Below are 16,411 nucleotides of genomic sequence, written 5' to 3'. Positions count from 1 at the left end.
CCCAAGATACTGCCTCATCAGGCCTGGCCCCTGAGTCGGAACCATCAAACTCCTGCCCAGTGTTCACAAACACTGCATAGTCCGCTCCATTCCTCTGAGGGGGGGGGGTTTACATTAAAATAAAATGGTTTGACCTGGTTGGTTAGTTAAGGTTGCTAAGCACCTGTGTTGGGGAAGCTACTCTGAAAATATAGTTTACCAAGCTACCAACTACTTTGAAAAAGTAGTTCACTACATCCAAACTACTACATGATAAATCTATAATATCTCAATCTGAAATGTTCTGGACTACAAATTGCAAGAACAAGAGTTCGCTACACCACTACATGGCAGAAAAGTCATTAACTACTGGAAACACTACCAAGATTTTAATGTAGTTCAACTACCAGCAAGCAACTGCAAAATGTACTTACATTACTACATGTAATTTACTACCCCAACACTGCTAAGCACGTCAACTTTCTAACTGGTGAGTTGCGACAGAACAAAATGATAGGAAAATAGGTGAATTGAACAGTTCATAATTTACACCAACATTATAATTAAGGAATATGATCATAGACAACATTTTATAGTCGTAGTAATAGTAGTTACTTACCATCAGATTGGCATTGGCTATATGGTGTTTGACCAGGCCCCCACCCAGAATAATCATCCCTGTCTGTTTGGCAAACACTGCCTTGCTGTTCAACCTGCAGATATCTACAACACAGACCGTGTTATCAGCACACTACATTACACACCACCCTTCAACTACAAAACCAAGCACACCACCCTTCAACTACAAAACCAAGCACACCACCCTTCAACTACAAAACCAAGCACACCACCCTTCAACTACAAAACCAAGCACCAAAACAGTGACACATACTATTGAGTGCATAGATATCTGGAATGAATGTCACCAAGTAGCAAGTTTGTGGTGGATGAGATTTGTACAGTAGAAGTCGGAAGTTTACATACATTTAAACTCAGTTTCACAATTCCTGACATTTAATCCAAGTAAAAATTCCCTGTCTTAGGTCAGTTAGGATCACCACTTTATTTTAAGAATGTGAAATGTCAGAATATTAGTGGAGAGAATGATTCATTTCAGCTTTTATTTTATTTAATCAAATTCTCAAATGGGTTAGAAGTTCACATACACTCAATTAGTATTTGGTAGCATTGCCTTTAAATTGTTTAACTTGGGTCAAACGTTTCAGGTAGCCTTCCCAACTTCCAATAAGTTGGGTGAATTTTGGCCCATTCCTCCTGAGAGCGCTGGTGTAACTGAGTCAAGTTTGTAGGCCTCCTTGCTCGCACACGCTTTTTCAGTTCTGCCCACAAATTTTCTATAAGATTGAGGTCAAGGCTTTGTGATGGCCACTCCAATACCTTGACTTTGTTGTCCTGAATCCGTTTTGCCACAACTTTGGAAGTATGCTAGGGCTTAATTGTCCATTTGGAAGAACCATTTGTGACCAAGCTTTAACTTCCTGACTGATGTCTTGAGATGTTGCCTCAATATATCCACAATTTTCCATCCTCATGATGACATCTATTTAGTGAAGTGCACCAGTCCCTCCTGTTGCAAAGCACCCCCACAATATCATGCTGCCACCCCCGTGCTTTGACGGTTGGGATGGTGTTCTTCGGCTTGCAAGCCTCCCCCTTTTTCCTCCAAACATAACGATGGTCATTATGGCCAAACAGTCTATTTTTGTTTCATCAGACCAGAGGACATTTCTCCAAAACGTACAATCTTTGTCCCCTTGTGCAGTTGCAAACCATAGTCTGGCTTTTTTTAATGGTGGTTTAGGAGCAGTGGCTTCTTCCTTGCCGAGAGGCCTTTCAGGTTATGTCGCTATAGGACTCGTTTTACTGTGGAGACAGAGCGGTATGACGGCGGCGTGGTCCCATGGTGTTTAGACTTGTGTACTATTGTTTGTACAGATGAACGTGCTTCCTTCAGGGGTTTGGAAATTGCTCCTAAGGACTAACCAGACTTGGAGGTCGACAATTTTTCTGAGGTCTTGGCTGATTTCTTTTGATTTTCCCATGGTGTCAAGCAAAGAGGCACTGAGTTTGAAGGTAGGTCTTGAAATATATTCACAGGTACACCTCCAATTGACTCAAATGATGTCAATTAGCCTATCAGAAGCTTCTAAAGCCATGACATCATTTTCTGGAATTTTCCAAGCTGTTTAAAGGCGCAGTCAACTTAGTGTATGTAAACTTCTGACCCACTGGAATTGTGATACAGTGAATTATAAGTGAAATAATTGGTCTGTAAACGATTGTTGGAAAAAGTACTTGTGTCATGCACAACCGACTTGCCAAAACTATAGTTTGTTAACAAGAAATTTGTGGAGTGGTTGAAAAATGAGTTTTAATGACTCCAACCTAAGTATGTAAACTCCTGACTTCAACTGTAGTTACAATGTAAAGCAAGGCAAGTGTGTGGTCTCACATCACCAAAGGAAAGAACTGGCAGCAGCTAGCCTAGCGGTTTGAGCTTTGGGCCAGTAACCGAAAGGTTTGAATCCCTGACACGACAAGGTGAGAAATCGGTCAATGTGCCCTTGAGCAAGGCATTTATTCCTAATTGCTTCGGTAAATTGCCATGGATTACAAAAATTGGAATGTACACAGACAGAACCCCAGTCCTCACGTCTCCTCTCTCTCTTACCATCTACTATATCCAGCACCAGCCCAGGGTTTTTATATGAGTGGAAATAGAGCATGTCCCCAATGGATCCATCTGTCAGAGCAGGGCTGAACACTGGGATGTCATTCTGCAACAGAGGTTGAAACTCTATTGATTATATGAACACAGCCTATTGTAACTCAATGAGGGCTACAGGGAGGGAGGGAGGCAGAGAGAGAAAATGTGCACGACAATTTAGTGTATTAGACAGCACCCACAAACAACTGATACAGCAACAAATATGAACAATAATATTATGATCCGTTAACCTTGAAGAGGTCATTGTGATAGTGTAAGGTGAGGCCAATGAGGGGATTGAGCCCCCTACTGTACATTATACTGGTGAGTTTAGAGAGGGGAATGATAAAGATACTTCACAAATGGAGAGAGAGGGCAAAGAGCACTGGTTTCAATTCATTCCACTGATATCGCCTGTTCTATATCAAGGACAGGCTGATGAGAACAGTGAGCCCCTCCAGTCCTCACCTTATAGGCCCAGTAGTAGACAGACTCTGGGTTGTTGATCTCTTTGCCCAGACGGTGGATCATCTTGGATGGGGTCCAGTGGGTGCCCTAAAGGGTTAATTAAGAGGTCAAAGGTCAAATGAATGTGACAATACCAGGATGATAAACTTTTTGATACATTTGACCCCAATGAATACAACCCAGATACAGATGACATTTCCTGTACGAAGGGTTAAATTAGCTCACCTCATCTTTCTGCTCCTGCACCATCTGGTCCAAAATGGGCATCAGCCAGTCCTCAAACTTACAGTAGTTATCATTTGGTACCAGGAGGTTACCTATCCTAGAAAGAGAGCAACAGCGGAGAGAGGAGAAAAGAGAGAAAAGATTAGTGACAATTTAGTGTATTAGACAGCACCTACAATAATAACTGGGTGGTCGAGCCCCAACTGGGTGGTTTGAGCCCTCTTCACCGTTAACTCAGACACCAGCCAGCTTCAGCTCGGTCAATACCTGCCAGTCTGCACAGCGCGATATTGTTAGAGGAAATTATGGTTGAAATGACTAATTATGTATACATTCCAATCAGAACTGACTAGTCCAAATGCTATAATGTACTGTACATGTGAATTCTCTCTCTTGCTCCCATTCCCAATTGTATATAATGTAGTCGGGAGTTTAGTAACAATGAAGGTCTGTTCCTTAGTTCATTCAGTTGTACAATCTCCAGGTGGCGGGAACAGCCCATCTCCAGATTGTCTAGAATGTTGATTTATACTGACTGGCCTTGACTTCGTGCTGATAACGCGAAGGCTCGAGAGCTAGAGGGCCCCTCTACTTGTGAAATAGATAGAACGTTTAGAAAACGCTGACGTCATTTTCAGTTTATAACCTGTGGAAATATGTGTATGTGGGTAGTACTCTCTTGAAATAAACGCTGTTACTTTTGGCTTTTAAGACTGGTCTCAATCTACTTCATGCATAATTAATGAATTTACAACTCATTAATGAATTAGAATGAGTGAGAATCTGGTTTTGGCTACAAAACATACAGGAATTTAGAAATTCCACTAACTGATATCAACCCAGAACATAGACTTTTTCTCTACCACATCACCGGATTCCTGCCGCAAGCTCTGGATCATTACACCGGATCATCGGAGCTAGCTAGCTGCAACCGAGTGGCTACTACTGGCTAACGCCTCTGTCCCGAAGCAAGCACCGAAGAGGTCTACCAGCTAATTATTGGGCTACAATACTTACTTTGCCAATTGGCCTGGCCCCTTTATTGCCGACACGGAGCCCCACTTGATCCATCACAACTGGTCTGCAGACGTAATCGTCCGAGGTGGTTTCAACAGGCTTTTCCGTTGCGATGCTGCTGAAGACCCATCTGCTAGCTTTCTGAATCGCCGGGTCTCCAGCTCACCAAGTGTAGTAGCGACTACCGAATGGCTCCCTGACTCACCTGTTGCTGCTCATTGGACCCTATGATCACTCAGATACACATGCCTCTCCCTAATGTCAATAAGCCTTTTCTACTGCCATTTTGGTTAGTTATGATGGTCTTATTTAACTGTAGAGGCCCCAGCCCCGCCCAACATGCCTTAGATAGCTCTTTTGTCCCACCCCCACACATGCGGAGACCTCAACTGGCTTAACAGGTGCCACCAGAGACACAACCTCTCTCATCATCACTCAATGCCTAGGTTTACCTCCACTGTACTCACATCCTACCATGCCCTTCTCTGTACATTATACCATGAATCTATTCTAACATGCCCTGAAATCTGCTCCTTTTATTCTCTGTTCCCAACGCACTAGAAGACCAGTTCTTATAGCCTTCGGCCGTACCCTTATCCTACTCCTCCCTTCCTCTGGTGATGTAGAGGTTAACCCAGGCACTGTAGCCCCCAGAATCATACCTACTCCCCAGGCGCTCTCATTTGTTGACTTCTGTAACCGTAAAAGTCATGGTTTCATGCATGTTAACATCAGAAGCCTCCTCCCTAAGTTTGTTTTATTCACTGCTTTAGCACACTCCGCCAACCCGGATGTCCTAGCCATGTCTGAATCCTGGCTTAGAAAGCCCACCAAAAATTCAGAAATGTCCATCCCCAACCACAACATTTTCCGACAAGATAGAACTGCCAAAGGGGGCGGAGTTGCAATCTACTGTAGAGATAGCCTGAAGAGTTCTGTCATACTGTCCAGGTCTGTGCCCAAACAATTAGAGCTTCTACTTTTAAAAATCCACCTTTCCAGAAATAAGTCTCTCACCGTTCCCACTTGTTATAGACCCCCCTCAGCCCCCAGCTGTGCCCTGGACACCATATGTGAATTGATTGCCCCCCAGAGTTCGTACTGTTAGGTGACCTAAACTGGGATATGCTTAACACCCCGGCCGTCCTACAATCTAAGCTAGATGCCCTCAATCTCACACAAATTATCAAGGAAACCTACCAGGTATAACCCTAAATCCGTAACCATGGGCACCCTCATAGATATCATCCTGACCAACTTGCCCTCTAAACACACCTATGCTGTCTTCAACCGCGATCACTGTCTCATTGCCTGCGTCCGTAATGGGTCCGTGGTCAAACGACCACCCCTCATCACTGTCAAACGCTCCCTAAAACACTTCAGCGAGCAGGCCTTTCTAATCGACCAGGCCCAGGTATCCTGGAAGGATATTGACCTCATCCGGTCAGTAGAGGATGCCTGGTCGCTATTTAAAAGTGCTTTCCTCACCATCTTAAATAAGCATGCCCCACTCAAAAAATGTAGAACGAAGAACAGATATAGCCCTTGGTTCACCCCAGACTTGACTGCGCTTGACCAGCACAAAAACATCCTGTGGCGTACTGCATTAGCATCGAATAGCCCCAGCGATATGCAACTTTTCAGTGAAGTCAGGAACCAATATACACATTCAGTTTGAAAAAGCTAGGCTTAGCTTTCCTAACTGAAATTTGCATCCTGCTGCTCTAATTCCAAAAGGTTTTGGGACACTAAAGTCCATGGAGAATAAGAGCACCTCCTCCCAGCTGCCCACTGCACTGAGGCTAGGAAACACTGTCACCATCGATAAATCTACGATAATTGATCATTCCAATAAGCATTTTTCTACAGCAGGCCATGCTTTCCACCTTGCTACCCCTACCCTGGCCAACAGCTCTGTATCCCCCGTAGCAACTTGCCCAAGCCCCCCACCCCACTTCTCCTTCACCCAAATCCAGACAGCTGATGTTCTGAAAGAGCTGACAAATCTGGATCCCTGCAAATCAGCTGGGCTAGACAATCTGGAACCTCTCTAAAATTATCCACCGAAATTGTTGCAACCCCTATAACTGGCCTGTTCAACCTCTCGTGAAGTCTGCGATCCCCAAAGATTGGAAAACTGCCGCGGTCATCCCCCTATTCAAAGGGGAGACACGCTAGACCCAAACTGTTTATAGACCAATATCCATCCTGCCCTGCCTTTCTAAAATCTTCAAAAGCCAAGTTAACAAACAGATCACCGACCATTCGAATCCCACCATACCTTCTCCACTATGCAATCTGGTTTCCGAGCTGGTCATGGGTGCACCTCAGCCACGCTCAAGGTCCTAAACGATATAACAGCCATCAATAAAAGACAGTACTGTGGAGCCGTCTTCATCGACCTGGCCAAGGCTTTCGACTCTGTCAATCACCGCATTCTTATCGGCAGACTCAATAGCCTTGGCTTCTCAAATGACTGCCTCGCCTGCTTCACCAACTACTTCTCAGATAGAGTTCAGTGTGTCTAATCGGAGGGCCTGTTGTCCGGATCTCTGGCAGTCTATGGGGGTGCCACAGTGTTCAATTCTCGGGCCGACTCTTATCTTTATATCAATGATGTCGCTCTCGCTGCTGGTGATTCTCTGATCCACCTCTACGCAGACGACACCATTCTGTATACTTCTGGCCCTTCTTTGGACACTGTGTTAACAACCCTCCAGACGAGCTTCAATGCCATACAACTCTCCTTACGTGGCCTCCAAATGCTAGTAAAACTAAATACATGCTCTTCAACCGATTGCTGCCTGCACCCACCCGCCCGACTAGCATCACTAAGCTGGACGGTTCTGACTTAGGTATTTGTAGTTGTCCACATATTCTAGGTGTCTGGTTAGACTGTAAACTCTCCTTCCAGACTCACATTAAGCATCTCCAATCCAAAATTAAATCTAGAATCAGCTTCCTATTTCGCAACAAAGCCTCCTTCACTCATGCTGCCAAACATACCCTCGTAAAACTGACTATCCTACCAATCCTTGACTTTGGCGATGTAATTTACAAAATAGCCTCCAACACACAGCAAATTGGATGCAGTCTATCACAGTGCCACCCGTTTTGTCACCAAAGCCCCATATACTACCCACCACTGCGACCTGTATGCTCTCGTTGGCTGGCCCTCACTACATATTCGTCGCCAAAACCACTGGCTCCAGGTCATCTATAAGTCTTTGCTAGGTAAAGCCCCGCCTTATCTCAGCTCACTGGTCACCATAGCAACACCCACCCATAGCACGCGCTCCAGCAGGTATATTTCACTGGTCATCCCCAAAGCCAACACCTGCTTTGGCCGCCTTTCCTTCCAGTTCTCTGCTGCCAATGACTGGAACGTACTGCAAAAATCACTGAAGCTGGACTTCTATCTCCCTCTCTAACGTAGAGCAGCTTACCGATCACTGTACACAGCCCATCTGTAAATAGCACATCCCCATATTGCAATTTATATATATTTTTGCTCTTTTGCACCCCAGTATCTCTACTTGCACATCATCTTCTGCACATCTATCGCTCCAGTGTTAATGCTAAATTGTAATTATTTCGTCTCTGGCCTATTTACTACATTTGCACACACTGTACATAGATTTTTCTATTGTGTTATTGACTGTACGTTTGTTTATCCCATGTGTACCTCTTGTTTTTGTCGCACTGCTTTGCTTTATCTTGGCCAGGTCATAGATGTAAATGAGAACTTGTTCTCAACTGGCCTACCTGGTTAAATAAAGGTGAAATTATTACTATTATAAAAAAATATATACATTTTTAAATATGGCCAATATACCACGGCTAAGGGCTGTATCCAGGCACTCCGCGTTGCATCATTCATAAGAACAGCCCTTAGCCGTGGTATGTTGGCCATATACCACACCCCCTCGTGCCTTATTGCTCAATTGTATTATGATCTGCGATCCATAGTAGAGGTGATAGTGCTCTACCTGTTGATGCCTCTCGGTCTCAGCTCCTTGCCAGACAGGCTGAACTCCCCCAGGTAGGTGGGGGCCAGACACTTGATGAAATCCTCCTCGATTCCCCCCGCTGTAGTCACTATCACGTCCACCTGTTGGGAAGGCCCACAAACACATGTAGCATTTTACTAGTGTATACGATCACCTATATGCACAGGCATCTTGAAGTGAGTGTTTATGTTGTAGGGGTGTCAAACTTAATTCCTGGAGGGCTGCAGTCTCTGCTGGTTTTTATTTTCCATAGGTGTCCAATTAAGACCTCGATAACCAGGTGGGGGCAGCTCCAACTAATCAAACACCTTAATTGATCAAGTACAAGTGAGGAATGACAGCCAGCAGACACTGAGTGCTGGAGGACTGGAATTTGACACACGAGGGTGGGATGCTGTATAGGACTGTACCATTTTGTGCTGTGCCAGGTAGCGGATGGACTCCCTCACTCCAGAGCTGATGAGGTTGGAGGTGTACCCCAGGAAGATGGTACAGCCCGAATGGGAAAGGGAGGAGCCGCATCCTTCCTCTTCCTCCAGCGGCTCCAGACGCTTCTCAATCTGTGGTTATAAATAGATGACAGAAGGAGAGAAATATAGACCACATACAGTATGATAAAAGCTCTCTCTAATAAAGAGAATTAAACATTTCTCCCTCTTCTTATTCCTCTCGCAATCCCTTAAAAAGCAAGGCCTAGAATCAGACAAGGAATACCGTATGTCTACATAAATGGCAACAACTTGGATGCTAACATAACTCTCCACATCCCCAATTACTAGGCATCTTATCCCCTTATCCCCGTCCTGGGATGTATGGAGTAGGATCCCTAGTTCCCCCCTGTACACTGATCTTAGGTCAGCGGATTCTAGATCTGTACCTAGTAGAGCAACTCCTACACAGAGCGGGACATCCTCTGACCCAATGACAACACTAGCCTGCTCCCAGATCTGTGCTGTGTTGTCAACTCCTATTGTCATTGTCAGGTGTCAAGACAACACAAACAGATCTGGGACCAGGCATCTCAAATCCCTAAAGCTCTAGAGATGGATGATATCATCTAGCCTGGAATACAACCTTTTATGCTCCGTTTACCATAGTTTTAATGAGCATATCAGTTAGGATTCCAGGCTAGATGGCCTCCAGTGAGTCTCACCATCCTGTTGATCTCCTGTATGGCATGGGCCACACTGCTAGCCTGGAAGCCTGTGGTGAGGAAGGACTGGAGCAGTGCATGGTGGTCCACTCCCTGGTTGAAGTCATAGCCCTTGATACGGGGCATGTCGTCTGGGAGGGCCGTGCTGGGCATCAGCACCGCATCCATGGCCACGAAGGGGGCGTGTTGTTCTGCCATGCCGTCTGTCAAACACAAGGAAACAAATCAAAAAGGTATGCAACGGTTGCATAAAGAGTGCTGAACATTACATTTTACCTAAGTGTCTGCAAAGATAGTTTTAGTGGCTTTCAACCTAGAATAGCTACAAGCAAAATGATCTGACCGCTGGAATCCTGTAGTTCATGTTGAAAAGGTTTGCAAAGTGTCAGCACCATTATCAACTCCTTAAATCAACTGTCAACTCTCTTCAGTAGCTAGCTAAATCAACTGTCAACTCCCTGAACGATTCTGATTCTACTGTATAGCTGGTGGCAAGCAACAATATTAGGATCCTGCCTTGTATTGTGCTTAGTAGCAACTTATAGAGACAGCAGTCTAACGTCCTCATTCAGCACATTTCATGACACCGAGATCAAAGTATAGCAGACGTTAGTTAGCAACTAACACTCCAATGCCTGCGGACTGCCTGGCTTGCAACTAGCTAGCAGCTAGCTAGCTATCCATTCTCTATTGGCTTAAAAACAATTACACGCACTGACAAATGAAGCAACATAACGTTTTTTGAATTAGAGAATGCTGAAACTAAAAAAGTTATCATTGTATAAAGACAGCCAAAACATTAGCAACACACCACAGATCTAGAGCTCTGACATTCCCCATGCAGCACACGAAACAACTACGGAAAGCGCAAAGGTTCAAACGTAGCAACGCATTCTGGTGAAAGATTGTGTTCTGTATGCATCCTTACTATGCTTATCATTATGTGTGTCAACATTAATCTCACTCGCAGTCTCTTTTATCATCAGTGAGGTATGTGTGATGTTGATGTGACATTTCCAGGACTGTGTGTGTAACCTTTAAACCTGACACACATCACAGCAGCTTTGAAGTGGCCTCCACAGTAACCACAAAGAGCAGAGGGGGAGACCAGAGTAGCCAGCTTGTCAAACTATCTACGATGGGATGCCTGCTAGCAAGGTTGGTAGACTTTAGAAAACCAAGCAATTACTACATGTACTGAATAAAACTCACATTCCTTTCAATACCAAAAATATATAACCACCAGTCTGGAGGACACAGACAGCTCAAGAGATATGCTTAGAGATGCAGAAAAACATTTTTTAAATATTTTTTTTTACATATAATTAAGCATAATGATTATGGATCTATATTGCAGGAAAAAGCTGTTTAAGATGTTTGAAAAATGCTAAATTCTCCAACTTCCAGCAGGAGGCCTGGCCCCTGTCTGAGTCACCCCTCAGCCATCTTCACATACTTTGTGCCCCCTCAGATTTTGGGGGTGAATGACGCCCCTGTCTGCAGGTTAGCTTGGCATGGATCCAGGGCGGGAGTCCCCATGGCAACATAACAGGTAAACAGTGAAGCAGATAAGGGCATGAGGATGAGGGCATGAGGATGAAGAGTGTACAGACAGGACATACACACACTACATACATAGAAAAATATGCACAACAACACACACACACACTACATACCAACAGAAAATACACAACAACACACATACACATACACACTACATACATAGAAAAATATGCACAACAACACACACGCTGCACTACTCTCGACAGGCTCAACCCACCCTGCAGCTGTGCAGCCAGTCATCTTTCACTTGCCCTCTTTCTTTTTTCCTCCTCCCTCTCCCTTTCTTTCTCTCTTTCGCTCTCTTCTCTTTCTCTCCCCCCTCTGCACTCTCTCTGTCTCTCTCTCCCTCTTTCAATCTCCCTCCTTCCCTCCCTCTCAGCAGATATCTGCCAATCTGGCTGCTGTACAGACATAATTGCCATTATGACTGTTGTGGCCCCCACATCACACAGAGTAGTGATTGTTCAGCGAGAGAAGGTCCTAACACTGTCCGCTCTGTGGAGACGTCACACAACATTATCATAGCGTGACTAGATAATGCACACACACACAGCCCTGAGCATGCACGTGCATTCACACACACACTGCCGTGAGCACACATGCCCACACACACACACACAAGACAACTATCCAGCAATATCTTCTCTCTCTCAGACTTTCTGTCTCCTCATCATCCAATAAAGCGCTAAACAAACATAAGCGTCTAAACGTGATGGAAAATCCATACAGTGTGGCCTTTGTACTGTCAATCTAATGTCTAGCCCTTGGTAAACACACCCTACAGCACACCGTGCCACACAGACCATACAGCACACCGTGCCACACACACCATACAGCACACCGTGCCACACACACCCTATAGCACACCGTGCCACACACACACCATACAGCACACCGTGCCACACACACCCTACAGCACACCGTGCCACACACACACCCTACAGCACACCGTGCCACACACACCATACAGCACACCGTGCCACACACACCCCGTACAGCACACCGTGCCACACACACACCCTACAGCACACCGTGCCACACACACACCCTACAGCACACCGTGCCACACACACCATACAGCACACCGTGCCACACACACACCCTACAGCACACCGTGCCACACACACACACACCATACAGCACACCGTGCCACACACACACCCTACAGCACACCGTGCCACACACACACCCTACAGCACACCGTGCCACACACACACACACCATACAGCACACCGTGCCACACACACACACACCATACAGCACACAAAGCCAATAGAAAATGAAAGGAAGATGAAATTGATGGAAAAGCAGTTTGTGCAAAAAGAGGAACTGCAGAGAGTGTGGGGGGAGGACACATTGAGGCTGAGGTTTGGGAAAATGGACCTTGTCCCAAAATTATATTCTGTTTTGTTTTATTCCCATCTTGGAAAGGTCATATACATTTTGGGCAAAAAATTAAGAAAACATTCCTGACGTCACTGTGGCTTTTCATGAATAAACACATTTGTTTTTGTTTGCAAATGTTCCATTTAAAAGGTTGGAATATAATGGGTCTGCATGGTGACGTGTAGAGTGGAGGTTTGGGTATGGGTATATGGAACTACGATTAGACAAGGCTGGAAGGCTCAACTCCCCTTAGGGAACACTGATGGTGCTATTTCAATGAGAGAAGAGTACATACTCTCTCTACTATTGAGGTTAAGTATATAGTGTGAAGTGACTGATGTCAGACTCATAAAAGCTGAGAATGTGCTGACAATTATTTCATTGTTATGTAATACAGGTTTTTGGTTTTACTATCCTTGTGGGGACCAGAAGGAAAACTATCTGTCCTCCGGCTACACCATGATGCTACTCTACAGAGTGTTGTTGAGGCTACTGTACACCATGATGCTACTGTACACCATGGTGCTACTCTACAGAGTGTTGTTGAGGCTACTGTACACCATGATGCTACTGTACACCATGGTGCTACTGTACACCATGGTGCTACTCTACAGAGTGTTGTTGAGGCTACTGTACACCATGATGCTACTGTACACCATGATGCTACTCTACAGAGTGTTGTTGAGGCTACTGTACACCATGGTGCTACTGTACACCATGATGCTACTGTACACCATGGTGCTACTCTACAGAGTGTTGTTGAGGCTACTGTACACCATGATGCTACTGTACACCATGGTGCTACTCTACAGAGTGTTGTTGAGGCTACTGTACACCATGATGCTACTGTACACCATGGTGCTACTCTACAGAGTGCTGTTGAGGCTACTGTACACCATGGTGCTACTCTACAGAGTGCTGTTGAGGCTACTGTACACCATGGTGCTACTCTACAGAGTGCTGTTCAGGCTACTGTACACCATGGTGCTACTCTACAGAGTGCTGTTGAGGCTACTGTACACCATGGTGCTACTCTACAGAGTGCTGTTGAGGCTACTGTACACCATGGTGCTACTCTACAGAGTGCTGTTGAGGCTACTGTAGACCTTCATTGCAAAACAGTGTGTTTTTATCAATTATTTGGAGACGTGAATATATTTAGTATAGTTTTAATTAAAAAGGATCACTTTGTTTCACTATTTTTATTTTTATGAAATTCATTGAGGAGGATGTTCCTCCCCTTCGTCCTCTGAGGAGCCTTCACTGCTCATGGTTACATTAAGACACCCAGGAGCTGGCGGAGATATGGGTTCGAAAACGTACCTCAATGCAGGGATGGGATATGCCGATGTTCTCCAAATTTAACCTTTATCCACACTGATATATAGAGGAGATTGAAATACTGCTAGTTTTCCCAGAAAACTGTATTTTTCATCCATTTGCTAGCTAGCAGTAGCCAATCAGTTCCTTTGTTGTTCAATATGAAGTGCCATTCCATAATGGCTGTTGTAGCTACTGCTAGCTAGCATGAGGACAAAAAGGGCAGTTTTCTGGGAAAACAAGCAATATTTCAATCTTCTTGATGGACCAGTGTTGTAGAGTAGTGGTTAGTTTTAGGGTTAAGAGTTAGTGTTCTAATCAAGTCAAATCAAATTTTACTGGTCACATACAGCAGATATTATTGTGGGCGTAGCAAAATGCTTGTGCTTCTAGTCCCGAAAGTGCAGCAATATCTAACAAGTGATATCTAACAATTTCACAACATGTACCCAATACACACAAATCTAATTTCACAACATATACCCAATACACACAAATCTAATTTCACAACATATACCCAATACACACAAATCTAATTTCACAACATATACCCAATACACACAAATCTAATTTCACAACATATACCCAATACACACAAATCTAATTTCACAACATGTACCCAATACACACAAATCTAATTTCACAACATATACCCAATACACACAAATCTAATTTCACAACATATACCCAATACACACAAATCTAATTTCACAACATATACCCAATACACACAAATCTAATTTCACAACATATACCCAATACACACAAATCTAATTTCACAACATATACCCAATACACACAAATCTAATTTCACAACATATACCCAATACACACAAGTAAAGGAACGGAGTTAAGAGTAAATACATATTTGGACAAGCAATGTCAGAGCGGCATAGACTAAGATACAATAGAAAAGTATAGAACGCAGTATCTAAATATGTGATGAGTAATGCAAGAAATGTAAATATTATTAAAGTGACTAGTATTCCATTTATTAAAGTGGCCAATGATTTCAAGTATGTGTATGTAGGCAGCAGCCTTGAGATAGAAGCTGTTTTTCGGTCTCTCGGTCCCTGCTTTGATGCACCTGTACTGTCCTCGCCTACTGGATAATAGCAGGGTGAACAGGCAGTGGCTTAGGTGGTTGTTGTATTTGATGATCTTTATGGCCTTCCTGTGACATCGGGTGCTGTACTGTAGGTGTCCTGGAGGGCAGGTAGTTTGCCACCGGTGATGCGTTGTGCAGACCTCACTACCCTCTGTAGAGCCTTACGGTTCTGGGAGGAGCAGTTGCCGTACCAGGTGGTGATACAGCCCGACAGGATGCTCTCAATTGTGCATCTGTAACAGTTTGTGAGGGTTTTAGGTGACAAGCCAAATTTCTTCAGCCTCCTGACGTTGAATAGGTGCTGTTGCGCCTTCTTCACCACACTGTCTGTGTGGGTGGACCATTTCAGTTTGTCAGTGATGTTTACGCCCAGGAACTTAACTTTCCACCTTCTCCCCTGCTGTCCCGTCGATATGGATAGGGGGTGCTCCTCGGCTGTTTCCTGAAGTCCACGATCAGGTTAGGGGAAAATAGGATTTTGAATGGCAATCAATTGTTTAGTCCCCGCAAGGATAGTAAAACAAATGCATGTGTGTGTGTGTGTGTGCGTGCGTGTACAACCGGTAACGGTGCCAACAGACATTTCCACAGAACAGTCCACACGCGACGCATACTTCCTTCATTAACTCTTCAGGGGAACTGGGAGGGGCGGAACCACACAGACAACAGCAGTGATTGATGGAATGGTTACCTGACATGGCCTCTTGGATCTGGAAACGCATTCAATAACACCCACCAACTGAAAACAATGAACAAACACACTACCACACATCTCACCCCACAGTAGCATCTAATTGCAGTGTTAATGCCAATATCCTCTCACTGTCAATAACTATACCCTTGACTTGTTTTGCTGCTTCATAACTTCCTACGACTGTGATAGGTTGTTGTCTAACCTGGCTATCTTAAGATGAATACAGTGATGTAAGTAGCTCCGGTTGCCAGAAGATACTGACCCTACCGTTACGCTTGTTTACACTGAGCTGCACTGGGGTCAGAACATAATCATGGTTAGGAGCTGGCGCCAGATACGGGGTTGAAAACGTGCCTCAATGCAGGGATATGCCACTGTACTACACAGTTTACCTTTATCCACACTGATACATCGAGAAGATTGAAATACTTCCCTTTTCGTCCCCATGCTAGCTAGCAGTAGCCACCGCAGCTATTTTGGAATCAGTTCCTTTGTTGTTCAACATGGCGTGCCTTTCCATAGTGGCTACTGGTAGCTAGCAAGAGGACCAAAACAACAATTTGGATAAAGGTACAATTTGGAGTATAGTGGCATATCCCATCCCTGCATTGAGGTACTTTTTCCAACCCATATCTCAGTCCATGGTGTCCATGGTGTCTTCATATAACCACGATTGTATTCCGACCCCAGTGCTGCTCAGTGTAAAGAAGCATAATGGTAGGGTCGGTACCTTCAGCACACATTCAACTCAGAGGGCTTG

The 16,411-nt window shown here is 44.5% G+C and overlaps 1 protein-coding gene across 1 annotated transcript in view; it reads right to left on the bottom strand.

The window, feature by feature from the left end:
* Positions 1–16,411, bottom strand: part of LOC112226258 (deoxyhypusine synthase) — a 30,189-nt gene that overhangs the window by 1,072 nt on the left and 12,706 nt on the right. The window contains 8 exon segments of the mRNA XM_042315771.1: positions 1–94; positions 599–702; positions 2,672–2,777; positions 3,176–3,262; positions 3,401–3,497; positions 8,407–8,528; positions 8,838–8,987; positions 9,581–9,753. Coding sequence (XP_042171705.1) covers positions 1–94; positions 599–702; positions 2,672–2,777; positions 3,176–3,262; positions 3,401–3,497; positions 8,407–8,528; positions 8,838–8,987; positions 9,581–9,753 — 933 coding nt within the window.

Source organism: Oncorhynchus tshawytscha, unplaced genomic scaffold (genome assembly GCF_018296145.1).
Source record: "Oncorhynchus tshawytscha isolate Ot180627B unplaced genomic scaffold, Otsh_v2.0 Un_contig_9053_pilon_pilon, whole genome shotgun sequence".
NCBI classification, from domain to species: Eukaryota; Metazoa; Chordata; class Actinopteri; order Salmoniformes; family Salmonidae; genus Oncorhynchus; species Oncorhynchus tshawytscha.
Note: the sequence above shows the minus strand (reverse complement) of the source record. Positions and strands in the feature narration are given on the sequence as shown.